Below are 15,214 nucleotides of genomic sequence, written 5' to 3' on the forward strand. Positions count from 1 at the left end.
GTTGTTGTTGACCTTGATCACCTCGCTAAAGTCATTTGTTGGGTTTCTCCACTGAAACTTGACAAATGATTCCCTACCTCTAACCCCCACCCCCTGCCCTTTCCCTGCTGCCCTCTGGCAGAAATCATGTTCCCTTCTTTTAGAGCAGAATGTCTATATAATTTATTTGGAATTCTTCTGCATGGGAGATTTATCTCCTCTTTCTCATTTGTTATTTTATTCCATCATTTACTTACATCAGTATGCAGTAAGGATGTTTAGTTTATACATTGGTTTATAGTCGAGTGCTATTTTATTTTGTTGCTCAAATTGTTCTAGCATTGGCCATTGGGTTCTGTTCTCTTTTGGGAGTTTTGTTTAAAAAGGAGCCATGGCTATCAGACACATGAAAAAATGTTCATCATCACTAGTCATCAGGAAGATTCAAATTAAAATCACATTGAGATACCACCTTACACCAGTTAGAATGGCCAAAATTAGCGAGACAGGAAACAACATGTGTTGGAGAGGATGTGGAGAAAGGGGAACCCTCTTACACTGTTGGTGGGAATGCAAGTTGGTGCAGCCACTTTGGAGAACAGTGTGGAGATTCCTCAAGAAATTAAAAAGAGAGCTTCCCTCTGACCCTGCAATGGCACTATTGGGTATTTACCCCAAAGATACAGATGTAGTGAAAAGAAGGGCCATCTGTACCCCAGTGTTTATAGCAGCAATGGCCACGGTCGCCAAACTGTGGAAAGAACCAAGATGCCCTTCAACGGACGAATGGATAAGGAAGATGTGGTCCGTATACACTATGGAGTATTATGCCTCCATCAGAAAGTTATGAAGACCCAACTTTTGTAGCAACATGTATGGGACTGGAAGAGATTATGCTGAGCGAAATAAGTCAAGCAGAGAGAGTCAAGTATCATATGGTTTCACTTATTTGTGGAGCATAACAAATAACACAGAGGACATGGGGAGATGGAGAGGAGAAGGGAGTTGAGGGAAATTGGAAGGGGAGGTGAACCATGAGAGACTATGGACTCTGAAAAACAATTGGAGGGTTTTGAAGGGGCAGGGGTGGGAGGTTGGGGGAGCCAGGTGGTGGGTATTAAGGAGGGCATGTATTGCATGGAGCACTGGGTGGGGTGCAAAAACAATGAATTCTGTTATGCTGAAAAGAAATTAAAAAAGAAAAAAAAAGGAGCCATGGTTTCTAAGAGAAGTAGAGAAGTCTGTACTGTGCACTTTACTGTGACCGCCCTCCAGACCACCCTGTTCAAGGGTGGCAAACTCCTCACACCTCTTGGCCAGCTGGGCTTGGGGCCAGCTCTGTGGAGGGAAATGAAAGAGTTGTGAGATCCAAATTGGAGAGTTCACCAAAGAAGAAAGCAATAATGCTCAGTCTGGATAAACAGTGAGGGCATGCAGGCATGTGTGCACAAGGACTTGCTTTCGTTCTGCAGCTAACAAGTGTTTACTGAGTGTCTACTATGTGCTGGGCATTGTTCCATGTACTGGGGAGGCCCCATAACGACACAGCGTCCCTGGCTTCCTAACACATAAAACCAAACCCTAAGCCCAGTAGAGAGATTCAGGTATTGAGAAATGTTGCGGAGAAAGACCAGGCAGGACATAGAATGGAAGCTCAGCAAGATGGTGTGAAGTGTACTTTTAGAGAATGGCGGAGGGATCTCCGATGCCGTGACATCTGAGCAGGAATGATGTGGGGAAATGGGACGATGGCTGTCTGGGGGAGGAGCCTTCTGGATAGAGGGCATAGCAGGCCTGAAGACTTTGAAACTTATGGCTAAAATGAACCTCAGGGATTGTTATGTGGATTTAAATCTCCTATGCTATCCTGATTTCACCATTAACGTGAATTACTGGAAAGAATTCAATGAGCAGATGTGATTGCTTATGCAGGTCTCTTCCCTGGCTGTGGGCACATTAGCTGACCAAACCTCTAACTTCCATCTGGCTGGGGTTTTCAGAGAGGAGAGAACTGGTCTACCCTTGCAGGCCCTCGGAGAAGAAAATATGCACAGTGCCCACTGACCTCGTTTAGGATGACCCCTTTTCATCCTAGGAGGCAGAGGGGAGCATTACCAAAAGCCAGCTAAAAGGCCAGCAGCACCAGGTCCTGTAAGAGGTAGCTAGAAATAAAAGCTGCTTGAGTGGTTTTCAAATGTCTTAATTTTCATAATTGTTTCCACATTATGGGCTGGCAGAACATTTTTTCAGAGAATCAAGTTTGGGAGAATCTAAATGAGAGCTTTGCTCATGAAGTTTTCATTTGGATTCCACATATAGACTTTCTAAACCATCATTTTATGAAGTCTCAAATTACTGAAGTTTGAAGTTGTGGTAATAGCTCCAAAGTTTAACATCTTTTGTTTTGGGGTCACAACTAGCCAAATCCTCTAAACCTTTGGTATAAAAAAAAAAGAAGAAGAAGAAGAAAAGAAAGGAAAAAAAAAAAAAAACCAGTTCAGGATTTGGTGGAATTAAAATTTAGCAACATTAATCTTGAAATTGACCATATCATGGGTCTACTTACCATAAAATTTAAAAACATATTTTCAGAAAAATGCCTCTTCTGTGCTTCTCAGGGCTATTCAAAGAGAACAAAGAAACCCTAGGGACACCTGAGTGGCTCAGTCAGTTAAGTACCAGACTCTTGGCTCTGGCTCAAACCCCACATCTGGCTCTGTGCTCAGTGTGGAGTCTGCTTGAGATTTCCTCTCTCTCTCTCTCTCTTCTTCTGCCTCTCCCCATCTTGTGGCTGTGTGTACGCTCTCTCATATGAAAAAATCTTAAAAAAAAAAAAAAGAAAAAAGAAACCCTAAAGGCTATTTATAATGCCCTGACCCGCCTTTTTCTTATAGTGCAAGATAGTCTTTGAATGTGTTTTGATTGGCTCATTCTATTTTGGTGACACTATAGTTATTGTAAGTATGACTATAGTTTTTGGTCTGTCTGGTGTTTTGTTTGCCTGTGGAGAGAAAGTCTGATGTTATCCATAAGCACGCAGGTCGGGGAGCATGACTTCCCCAGCACAATCCAGGGTCTTCTTTTCCTGCTTGTATAACTGTCAGGAAGGGCACTTCAGTTTCCTCATCAGCAAAGCGGGTTTGATAATAGAATCTACATCACTGTTGGGAGGATTAGATAAGATGACCAGGCACAAAGCAATCCCTCAAATACTAGCAATTAAGAATAATAATAATGAAGTGGAGATATTCAGTAACTAACCCAAGAGCACAGTTAAATGAAGCTGTTCACTAACTGACCTACTTAGTGGGTGATGTGTATGTAAGTCTGCAAAGATGTTTAATCGAACTTGGCATTTTAGTGGTGGAAGAGGCAGTATAGGACAGAGATTCATTCATCCCATCCACAAATGCTCAAGCTAAGGATGTGATCTTTTTTTTTTTTTTTAAGATCTTATTTATTTATTTGAGAGAATGAGAGAGAGAGAGAGCCTGAGCAGGGTGAGGGGCAAAGGGAGAAGCAGACTCCCTGCTGAGCACAATCTTAGGACTTTGGGATCATGAATCTGAGCCGAAGGCAGATGCTTTACTGACTGAGCCACCCAAGCACCCCTATGGATGGACGTGATCTTAAGAGGCAGGGTCCCTGCTGTACTGAGCAGAACAGTCTAGCAGTGGCGGATGGGCATAAAAACAAGCGAAAACGCATAACAAATGATAGGTGCTCTGTGAAGATAAACAGGTCTTTAGGGTTACTTTGAATAGATTGGAGAAGGTATCTCTGTGGAGGAGATGTTGAGGCTGGGATCACAGAATCATATTTTAAGATTTGAGAGAGTTCGAGAGACGATTCATTGATTGGTTGTTAGAAGCTCCCTGAAGTTTTGGTAATTTCCCACTAAGAAAATATGGTGATCTGTCATTAGTATATCCCAGGGACTGTCAACAAGCTTGGCAGCATATGGCAGGGAAGGGAAAAAAATAAAAAGATCAAAAGCACTAATTCACAAGACTGCCAGTTATTCATTCATTTTTGGAGCTCTGGGATGATTGCATTAGGAAATGTTTTATAGGAAAGTTGGGTAAGTGACGTCCTGATTTCATTATAGTTGTCAACATGTAAGGTTTTACAGCTACATGAAATTTTAAGTAGAAAACCATTTTATTTTCATTATCACTGAAAAACTCTAAAGTGTGCTGTGCTGGTGAGAGTAGTAATAACAAACATAGTGAATCCTTGGGGCTTTTCCTTTGAACATCAATTTTGATTTTTTTGGAGCTGTATTTGTCAAAGAAAGGTTGAATCATTAAGTAGAATGCATGCTCTGAAGACAGAATTTTAAACTAGCATTTAAAAGTCTATTTATTTACTGGGGCACCTGCATGGCTTAGTTGGTTGGGCATCTGCCTTCAGGTCAGGTCATGATCTCAGGGTTCTGGGTTCAAGCCCCACATCTGGCTCCCTGCTCAGGGGGGAGTCTGCTTCTCTCTCTCCTCCTGCCACTCCCCCTCACCATGCTCCTGTGCTCTCTTTCTCTCAAATAAAATCTTTTTTAAGAAAAGTACAATAGCATTTTTTAAAAGTTTGTTTTTTATTACAGAAAATGTGGAACAGAGAAAAAATTGGAATTGTTTTAAATGATCCCTAATTCCACTTAATGAAGTACTTATACTTTTAAGATTTTTTCCTTTTTTTTCTATATTTTTAAAAGATAGTCAAGAAATATGTGTATGTATATATCTTTATATCTGTAAAATATGTGTGTAGATGTATACATACATATATAATTATTTATAATTAAAATAATGGCATGTGCTTCTTCTCTATTACCACAGCTCCATGGTAAATATGATTTTCAGTGGCTGTGTAATATTCCATCCTGTGGACTGTTTTTCAGTTTCCCCATATGAACTTTATTTGCTCTCATTGTGTTTCTCCCGAAAGTATGATTTGAGGCTGTGAGATAGGGAGCTGTTTGGTGGGAGTACTGATTAATTATGTTTTCTTCTGGGACACCTGGGTGGCTCAGTCAGTTAAGCATCTCCCTTCACCTCAGGTCATGATCTCAGTGTCCTGGGATCCAGCCCCACATCAGGGTCCCCATTCAGTGGGAAGCCTGCTTCTCCCTCTCTCTCTGCCTACTGCTCCCTCTGCTTGTGCTCTTTCTCTGTCAAATAAATAAAATCTTTTTTTAAAAAATATGTATTTTTTCTGTGTCTTCTCAACTTTGGAAGACAAAACTGCTTCTCAGTCTCAAGATGATTTTTTGTTAAAATATGTCTAAGAATGTGCCACTTGGGTTTTGATGGGGGGGAGCTGAATATGAAGACTTTTCAAATAACTATCATTAAGGTTTTCTGATATCATATAATTATAAATTTCTCCAAGTTTGTGAACCAAAGCTAAAATGTTAAGACCCCTTCCAAAGGAAATCAGGAAATTATAAATTTTTTTGGTAGTATCTTCATACCAACATCTTTCTGACATCTTAATTGATATTGGTGATGAGTTAGTCAAGGATAACGTAACTTTTAAATTAGAAATACATTTCTCTTAGCTATCCAGACCATCTAGCAAAATAAAATGAAATATTTTTTATTAGTGAAAGGACACATCATAATTGCACCATGAAAATTTCTCTTGAGTTATTTGTCTTGAATTTCTATATACTTCCAACACTATTGAATGCTGAATTTTCTCCTTGAATATTTAAATTGAATTTAATTAGATTAGTATCTCCTGTTCAATTCTCATATGCTGCTGATAGGATTGGAAATATGATTTGTCTTAAGGACAGTTTGACAGCCTGTATCAGAAGTTTTTAAATAAATTAATATTCTTTACTTCAGCAACTTGAAATGTGTGGATTAATTCTAAGCAAATAATTGACCAAATATGTAGAGATTAATGCACAAGAAAACAGCCTTGCCTATAGAGGGTAAATATTGGAGACAACTGAAATATCCAACATTTAGGGATTAGTTAGGTAAGGTGTGTTATGATCATTACTGGGACATTGTGAAGCTATTAAAATTATATATCTGTATTTTTTTAAAAGATTTTATTTATTTATTTGACAGAGAGAGATCACAAGTAGGTAGAGAGGCAGGGGGGAAGCAGGCTCCCCACTGAGCAGAGAGCCCAATCCAGGGCTTAATCCCAGGACCCTGAGATCATGACCTGAGCCGAAGGCGGAGGCTTAACCCATTGAGCCACCCAGGTGCCACATATATCTGTATTTTTAATCTGGGAAAATGTCCAGGATGCAGCATAGGTGTATTGGCCTACTGTATGGAGTTCGCTGCTATTGGCAGTTGAACGTTGGTGAATGTCTGCCAAAGAGTAATTTTTGTTTTGTCATTAAAATCAAGTCCCCTTCCTTGTAATTGAGCTTCTAGAGCCATTTGTCTCTTGAGACCACTCCCAGTTTGCTTATTGTAAGCTTATTAAATGGTATTTTACCTTCCATTTGCTAAGGCACAGAAGTATGTATCTAATTCATTTAAAAGTATCCTTATACCATTAAAATAGAAATTAAAAAGAACAATGTCTAAGATATATTTGTATTTTGTGCTACTTCAAATTGCTCTCTGATCTGCTTATCCTGATTCTTGGATATGGTATAGGACAGCAGAATTTATGACAGTCTTCAAAGCTAGGCATTTCTATTAAGCTTTTGGTGTTGGAGCCACTTCATTCCCATCAGTGGATTGCTCAGTGCCTGGGCCTACTGGATCTCTGGTTCTCCAGTGAACAAATCACCACCTTGTTCCTTGAAAGGGAGCCCACAGGCATTGTCACGCTAAATTCCCCAGCTTTCAGCTCCAGTCTCCTTCGACTGGACCCTTCAGAGCTGTGGCCAGACCACTGTGAGGCAGAACACCTGGTCTTTCCACCAAGATAGTGGAAGAGGCATCCTTAGCGCCCCTCCCAATCCTTCCTTGGCCAGAATCCCTTAGTTTTGGTGTCCAAGAGATCTTGTCCTGAGATGAGTGTCTTCTGTCTGCCCAGTTTGGGCTGATACTCCAGTTTGGGGTCTACTTTCAGACATATGTCCCAAGGACTTGCCCTCACTTGGCAGGTATGCTCTCACATTCTTGAATGTCTGCCCAAACTCCAGAGCTCAGTCTTGTCCCTGGAGCCAGGCTCTTCTACCACCTGCTGTGTTGAAAGCCCAGGGAAGGAACCTGACTTAAAGTGGTTGGGTTGGAAAATCCAGTAAGCACATTCACCACCGGTACAATTTGGATTAGGACAATAAGGAAAAAGTGAACGAAAAAGGAAAGAGGAGTACTGAGAACACAGTCTTTAGTCCTGTGTCACATGCTCAATAAATGAGCCTTGTCATTATAGCTTGATACCAAAAGATGGCGGAAGGAAGCTCGGGAGTGGAATCTGAAGTGGTCGAAAAATGATCTCTTGGGGAATCCTTTTGGTTATGTGAAGAGTAACTCAGCACTCAGTTATCTTGTTGACAGTGTGCCTGGCATTACCAACTTGCCCTTGCCTAGTGAACAGAGCCCATATATAAGGAATGAGCTGGAAGCTGCCATGAGAAAACATTAATGTGCTATGTCGTAATTATTACTGATGCAGAGTGGTATTGCAGGACTCAGAATTATTTGATCTGTTGCCGATCCACGATCAGTCAGTCAGTTAGCCAGCCGTTTGTCAAACACCTGTCATGAGGCAGACAGGGCAATTGGGTCTTGGGATTAAATGGCAACCAAAAGAGACATAGACCCTCCCTCCCTGAGCTTGCACCTAGCCTGGAAAAGAGACAACAGTTGCTGATGCTGTAACAAGAGGTCAGGGGCTAGAATCCTGGAGCAAGGGACATTTATGTTGGGATCCAAAGGATTAATGGACGTTGGCTGGAACTGGGGCTAAGCAGGAGCAATTGGTGGTTTAGTGACTGAATTTGCAAAGAGTGATGTTTGTTTGTTTCTTTAAATTTCTTTCTAGGATGTTCAGTCCTTCTCCACAATGAATGAGTGTTACTATGACAAGCGGATGGACTTTTTTTACAACAGGAGCAACACAGACACTGCTGATGAGTGGACAGGAACAAAGCTTGTGATCGTGTTGTGTGTTGGAACATTTTTCTGCCTGTTTATTTTTTTTTCGAATTCTCTAGTTATTGCTGCGGTGATCAAAAACAGAAAGTTTCACTTCCCCTTCTACTACCTGTTGGCTAATCTAGCCGCTGCGGATTTCTTTGCTGGAATTGCCTACGTATTCCTGATGTTTAACACTGGCCCCGTGTCAAAAACTTTGACTGTCAACCGCTGGTTTCTCCGCCAGGGGCTCCTGGACACCAGCTTGACCGCCTCTCTGACCAATCTGCTGGTGATTGCTGTGGAGAGGCACATGTCAATCATGAGGATGAGGATCCACAGCAACCTGACGAAAAAGAGGGTTACGCTGCTCATTTTGTGTATCTGGGCCATCGCCATCTTTATGGGGGCTGTCCCCACCCTGGGCTGGAATTGCCTCTGTGACATCTCTGCCTGCTCTTCCCTGGCCCCCATTTATAGCAGGAGTTACCTCATTTTCTGGACCGTGTCCAACCTTGTGGCCTTCTTCATCATGGTTGTGGTGTACCTGCGGATCTACATGTATGTCAAGAGGAAAACCAATGTTTTGTCTCCACATACAAGTGGGTCCATCAGCCGCCGGAAGACACCCATGAAGCTGATGAAGACAGTGATGACTGTCTTAGGTAAGAAGGAAGCAAGTGAGCCCTTATTCTCATTTACTCAGCAAGCATTTATCTTTTACCGATTACCTAGAGTACGCAAGGTATTTACCAGGTAATAGCAATGTGGTAGTGAGTAAGAACAGTCATAAATTCCCAACCTGCCTGGAGCTTCTACTCCAGTAGGGGAAGACAACATAAGTATTGTATAGGGATTAACAAAATAATTTTATAGTGCATTTTAATACAATACTTATAAAATAAGGTAAGGAAGCTAAGCAGGTCTAGGTTGCAATTCTACCTTCAGCTAGAAGATGACTTTTGAGCAGGTGTGAAGATGATGAGGAAGCGAGCCACATGTGTCTAGGGAAGGTCACCACGCAGGAGACACAGGAAGCGTAGGAGACCAGAACAGCAAGGCAGCCCATGTGCCTGGAGTAGAGCAAGCCAGGAGAATGGGAAGATATGAGGTCAGAGGGCTAGTGGAAGGTACTCAGATTATGTAGGTCTGTGTAGTTATCATAAGGACTTTGGCTTTCCCAAGTGAGATGAGAAGCCATGGGAAGGTTTTGAACAAGGAAGTAACATGATGGGACCTGCATTTAATTTTATTTCTTTGGCTGCCATTTTGTGAGGGGAATGGGCAAACGCAAGAAAATTGCTAAAGAGGGTATTTCAGTACTCAGAATGGTCATAGTGACTGGGACCAGAGGGCAGTTGGGAGGTAATGCCATGTGATTGGATTCTGGATGTTTTTTAAATGTCGAGGTGATAGGATTTGCTGACGGGTAAGGTATGAAGCAAGGTGAGAGGAGGAGGGAGAGTGGGGAGTATCATTCACGGAGGTGGGGAGACTGAAGAGGTTTGTGGGGAAGATCAGGAGTTTGCTTCTGGACAAACTACATTTAGAATTGTATTAGACGTCCAAGCGAGTTATTGAATCAGGAGTTCAAGAATTAAGTCTGAACTGGAGATTCACTGAGAGTCATTAAGGGAAGAAATGGTCTTTCAAACCTAAAGACTGGATCAGCTCACCATGGCGAGGTGCATGTGGATGGTGAACATGGGGAAGAGGACCGGAGAACAAACTTTGGGATGCTCAGGGGTGAGGACGGTGGCACGGCAAGGAACAACTGGCAAAAGAGCCCTCCCAGGAGTAGCTGGAAAACCCAGGAGAATATGGTGGCCTAGAAGCTGCGAGAAGAGAGCCATCAAGGAAAAGGAGTATCAGCAATGTGAATATTCTTTTGGGAGGTGGAGTTAAATGAGGTCATACTGGGCTTAGCTTAGCAAACAAGGAGTTTTTAGGTGACTTTGAGGAGATCAAATCTGGTATAGCCAAGAGCCTGATCAAAACAAAATGAAAAAAGGGAGGAGAGACCTTAGGATAGCATGTTTGAACAGCTCTGAGGACTTCCACTTTGCACCACCAGCCCTGTTCCGAGAAGACATGTTTGGTGCAAGAAATGTTCCCTTTGTTTTATTTTCTCTCTGGTAGGCTGCACCCCAATTCCAGTCTGGTTTATAGTTGGAATTGGTGCTGCGTGGGCTCACAGGCCCTGTCTTCTGTGTCAGAGAGGGCATTTCTTAGCATGTGTGATGGCTGCAGCAGTGGGTACTGTTCCCAAGAGAGGTTCCAGAGCATGTCCTGTCAGCCCCGATGTGAAGGAATTCTTGGGCAGCAATTCATAGTCGAGGGCGCAGGGACTATGTGGTGTGGGACGGGAGCCATCAGGATATCTCCAGGCCCTGAACTTGCCAGTACGGTACGGAAGTCAGCAGACACACAGCATGATGGTTAAAATGATTTCAAACTGAGGGTGTATTTTAGTTAACAAGTAGTTATATAGTCCTTACTAGGTGTCAGGCATTGTCCTATATGTTTTATAGATGATAATCAATTCCATCCTCACGCCAATCTTGTGATGTAGGTGCTACCATTAGCCTCATTGACCAGATGAAGAAACTGAGCAGAGCAGCCTGCCCAGGGCCCTCAGTGATGCATGCATAAGGGCGCTAGTGTCCCTGGGCCATTGGCTTTTGGAGCCTATGTGTTAGCACCATATTCTGCAGCCAGTTTTGATTCCTGGCTTTTGGACTTTTACTGACTTCCCTGGTTTCCTCTTTGTCCCATCTTTTGGTTTGGCCCTGTCATTCTTCATTTAGCCTCTTGACAAGAATGTAGGCTAAGAGTAAGAAAAGGAAGGGGGGCGATTCACATCGATCAGTTTTTGTACCCTTGAACTAGGCAGGATACGGATGTTTTTGGCAATGGTAACTAACATTCAGTACTTATTGGTATTGTCCATGAATTTGTTATTTTCCCTTCTTGACTTGCAAACATCATTGTTTGGCCATGTGTCTTAAAGGCTGTATGTCAAGAAGGTAATGACCTTCTTGATTAAAGAGAAAGCTCTCTCTCTCTCTTTTTTTTTTTTTTTTGTTTTAGCATTTTATGTATCATATACAGGGTGAGATAGAAAAGGTGTAATCTTAGGTGGGGAGAACAGGACTCTGTAGGACAGTCTTGGTCCCCAGCTTCAGCTCTGAATGTAACTTTGCCTGGAGTGGTTACAGAGGGTAAAATATAGGACCAGTGAGGTTTGGGTAGGTCTGTTTGGATGAGGGGGGAAAAAACGGAATAAAGAGTGAAATTGTTAAGTAAGATGAGAGAAGTTGTGGTGCTGAGATGGAACAGTGTGGAGGAATTGGTTTACGGTGGGAAGAAGGTTTGATGATGAGGACCTGGGGAAGTTCCTTAGCGGTGAGACAGAGGGATATCTGGCGGAAGACGAGAAGTCTGGGGACAGAGGAAGTGAAACTGAAGGGCTGGATGGTATGAGGTTTTTGGGTTTCTAGATCCTGATTTCTTTAGATTATAGAAGGTATGGTTTTAGCCTCAAATCTGTCATTTCCTGTAAGGGGGATCTGAAGTACATTATTAACTCACCTTTTCCTGATTAAATTTCATCCTTCAAGGTAGAATAGATAATCTTTTAAATTCTTTCCAACGATAAAATCCAACGATCCTATAATAACAGTAAGTAACCAAAGTCAACACAGAGTTCAGTGTGTTGACTGTGTATCAAAGCAGAGTCTTTTTCCATGAAAGCATCTCCGACAGCAGCTCCTCAGGGAGGAGGCTTCTCTGTTGCTCACTGGGATGCATGTAAAAATTCCGTTGCCTAACACGAGTGTCTCCCAGATGATAGTATCTTTGAAAATCAGCAGTGCTGGCTCTTCCATCATGGTAGTTACTGGTTCTAAGTATGTGTGTTTGTATTAATAGCTTAATACTGATTTCTGTAATGAGTGTCTGATTTAATCCTTTAAACCTTTTTTGGCTTACATTGATATATATGTTGTAGGAAAGGTTAAGATGGAAGTTTCCTAAAAATATGCGTTCTTTTAAAATATTAGAAAGTCATTCCGTAAATATATATTAACCATCCCTTAAACAGCGTCTAAAAGGCAGAGATGCATGAATTCAGGGAGCTGAATCTCATTTCAGAGATGGAAGCTGGGATGGACAGGTGCTATTTTCCCTTCTTGACTTGCAAGCATCATTGTTTGTTCGGCCATGTGGGGACGGCTTCCTGGAGGGCTTGGGATGTGATCTGGAAGGATGGGTGGGACTTGAATGAGCAGGGGGAAAGGTATTTTAAGCCAGAGAAATGGCAGAATCAAAAATGACAGTAGAAACATCTAAACTTGGGTAGTACCACAGGGAAGGCCCGTGCAGAGGCAATCCTGGTACAACAGGAAGTAGCTCAATTGTGCAGCACATAGACTAAAATTGGAATGATATAGAGATGATGCGCATGGCCCCTGGGCAAGGATGACACGCAAATTCATCAACTGTTCAATATTTTTTCAGCCATCAAAAAAAGAAAAATGCCATCTTGCCATTTGCAACAACATAGATGGGACTAGAAGGTGTTACGTTAAGCGAAATAAGTCTATCTGACAAAGACAGTTGTCATATGATCTTACACATATGTGGAATTGAAGAAACAAAAGAGAGGATCATAGGAGAAGCGATGGAAAACTAAAACAAGATGACCTCAGAGAGGGGGACAAACCATAAGACTCTGAATCATAGGAAATAAACTGAGAGTTGCTGGGGGGAAAGGGATTGGGTAAATGGGAGATAGACACTGAAGAAGACTCATGATGTAATGAGCGCTGGATATTGTATAGACTGATGAATCACTGACCTCCACCTCTGAAACGAATAGTACACTATTTGTAAATTAATTTAACTTAAATTTTTTAAAAAAAGGAAATAGCTCTGTTGTGAGCCAGGTAAGTTTAGTTGGCCATCCTCTTTGGAAGGAAAGAGGGAGACCAGATGACCTTCACATTTCTTTCCAGCATTAGTATTTTGGTTGCCTACAGAGCTTACAGAGCTGGCCGGGGGCAGACTTTTTCTTTGTTGAGGGAGGTGGTAGTAGTGATGATGGTGGCGTGAATCTTGAATCTGTCTATGAGTGGAAAGGCACCTAGGCATCATGTTCACATTTTAGCAGCCCTGAGACAGAGGCTTGCTCATTTCTGAGTCACGATGTGTGATGAGCTCTTGACATGAAAGAAGTTGCTTATTGAATATTCCCATGGAAAAGACATTGTGGACATCTGATCCTATTTTCTACAGGGCAGCACGGCCCTGCCTAAGAGAGAGTCGTGAATTTTGAAATCCTACCTGTTAACAGGGCTAATCGGCCTTAGCAACCAAACAGAAAGCCTTCCGCATGGAAGAACTTCTGTTGTCAGACAACACACCCTGTGAGCTGTGCACATAAGGATGTTCCTTTCCGGGAAGTGGACTGGATTTTCTTCTATTTTGCAGTGTCTTGAAAGGCAAAAGAAAAGAAGGCTGAGGGGATTTGTGAACCATACTCTTGAAATCTTACACACATGCACACACACACACACACACACACACACACACACACATACATCTTCCATAAACCTTCTTGTCTCTCAGGGTGGTGCTTTTTCAAACCTCAGGTGGTGACCCACTGGCAAGTCATGAAATCAGTGAGGAGACTGTAACTGACACTTTCTGCATGTGCACAGGATTGTGATATAAAATGTATTTCTTAACATGTGTTATGGCCAAATATGTTTGAAAAGTCATGGTTTGGGGGTCAAGGTCTCCTTTCTGGCAGATAATGACTGAAATCTTCTAAATTACGAGAAGCATTACAGTTAAGGGACCTTGAAGAGCTTTGTGGTCATTGAAACAAAGAGCTAGATGTTTCTCTTGTCCTTTCTCCCTCCCACCACTCCACTTAGGTCAGTGCTAAACCTCCTTGCTTTCTCTCAGTGGAGAAACAGTCCTGGGAGTGCTCACACTGGAAGGAAATGGGTGAAAATGAAGTCCATCAGGAGCCTTGCTAGAGTACTAATAGTGAGCATACACGATGTTTCTGTAGCACTTTTTCAGTGTTTTAATATGCGTTCCCATTCCTTCTCGGGAAATCCTGCAAGGTAAGTGGGAAAGGTATTATTCTGCTTTCCTGCCACTCCCTTAGATGGGCCCTCCACTCAGCTGTAATGCTTATCGTTTTTGTGTTTGGCGTCTCTAAGCCTTGCACATGGTGGAGCACCTTCCCCCTTGTTCTGTCTGGGAAACTTCCATTCATCTCGTAAGACTCAGCTCAAGGGCCTATCTCCTGTGACTCTTTCCTTGCCCTACCTGGTATATTTGATTACGGCATCCTTTGGGCCTCCCCTCTCTTTTGTTCATACTTTATCCCCCCCCCCTTTTTTTTTTGAAAAGCAGTGTTTATTGAGGATTCTGGGGGGAAAGTCTTCTGATAGTAAAAATAGTAAAGTCGAATGTAAAAAGCGCCCTGGGTGGCATGGCGTCCAGCCTCGAGGCGCGGAGGGTGCACCGCGGCCCCTCCCAAGAGGCGCTGGGTGCACAGCGGGCCAGTGAAGTTGCGCAGAAGGACAGGTGCTACCTGGGGACACCGTCCCAGTGAGACGCCCCCAAAGGGACCAAAGTGTGGGAAGGGCTTTCTGGCCACTGTGATTAAAAACCCCAGAATACAAGGGAGTAGCATAATACACAGCAACAGGCTGCAACCTTGTTCCTCTGCCTCCGGGCGAGACAGGCCTGGCCTGCCCCAGGGAAGGGACCAGGCCCACGGGCCACAACCAGCTGCTGCTCGTGCCCCCGGGCCGGGCCGAGACAGCTGGCGGGAGGGATGCAGGGGCCACAGGCAGGGCACCCAGACCCCACCTGCACGTAGCTGCATAAGGTCCTTGACCGTTTCCTACGTGACCCTAATCTTTCTGAAGGCCAAGGCCGTGTCTGGAGACCGAGATGCATATTTTATCCCCTTAATGGTTACCCGCCTTCATCTTGAACTGGAGTGTGTGTGCTTTGAAGTCAGAGATGGTCCCTTGTTTCTCTCTCTTTCCATGGAGCACGCTGTCTGGAACATATGTGTTGAGATTATAATAGAATGAGTGAATGAATGAGGAAATGGTGGTTTAGGGAAGTTAAGTGGCTTTTTGAAAGCTGGA

The 15,214-nt window shown here is 42.9% G+C and overlaps 1 protein-coding gene and 1 pseudogene across 2 annotated transcripts in view; both read left to right on the plus strand.

Annotated features, from left to right (window-relative positions):
* Positions 1-15,214, plus strand: part of LPAR3 (lysophosphatidic acid receptor 3) — a 72,022-nt gene that overhangs the window by 18,532 nt on the left and 38,276 nt on the right. For both annotated transcript variants that reach the window (XM_032301426.1, XM_032301427.1), the window contains exon 2: positions 7,945-8,701. In XM_032301426.1, coding sequence (XP_032157317.1) covers positions 7,966-8,701 — 736 coding nt within the window. In that variant the 5' untranslated portion in view covers positions 7,945-7,965. The remainder of the gene's footprint in view (positions 1-7,944; positions 8,702-15,214) is intronic.
* LOC116568333 lies at positions 12,454-12,550 on the plus strand (annotated as a pseudogene).

This window comes from Mustela erminea, chromosome 10, assembly GCF_009829155.1.
Source record: "Mustela erminea isolate mMusErm1 chromosome 10, mMusErm1.Pri, whole genome shotgun sequence".
Lineage (NCBI taxonomy): Eukaryota > Metazoa > Chordata > Mammalia > Carnivora > Mustelidae > Mustela > Mustela erminea.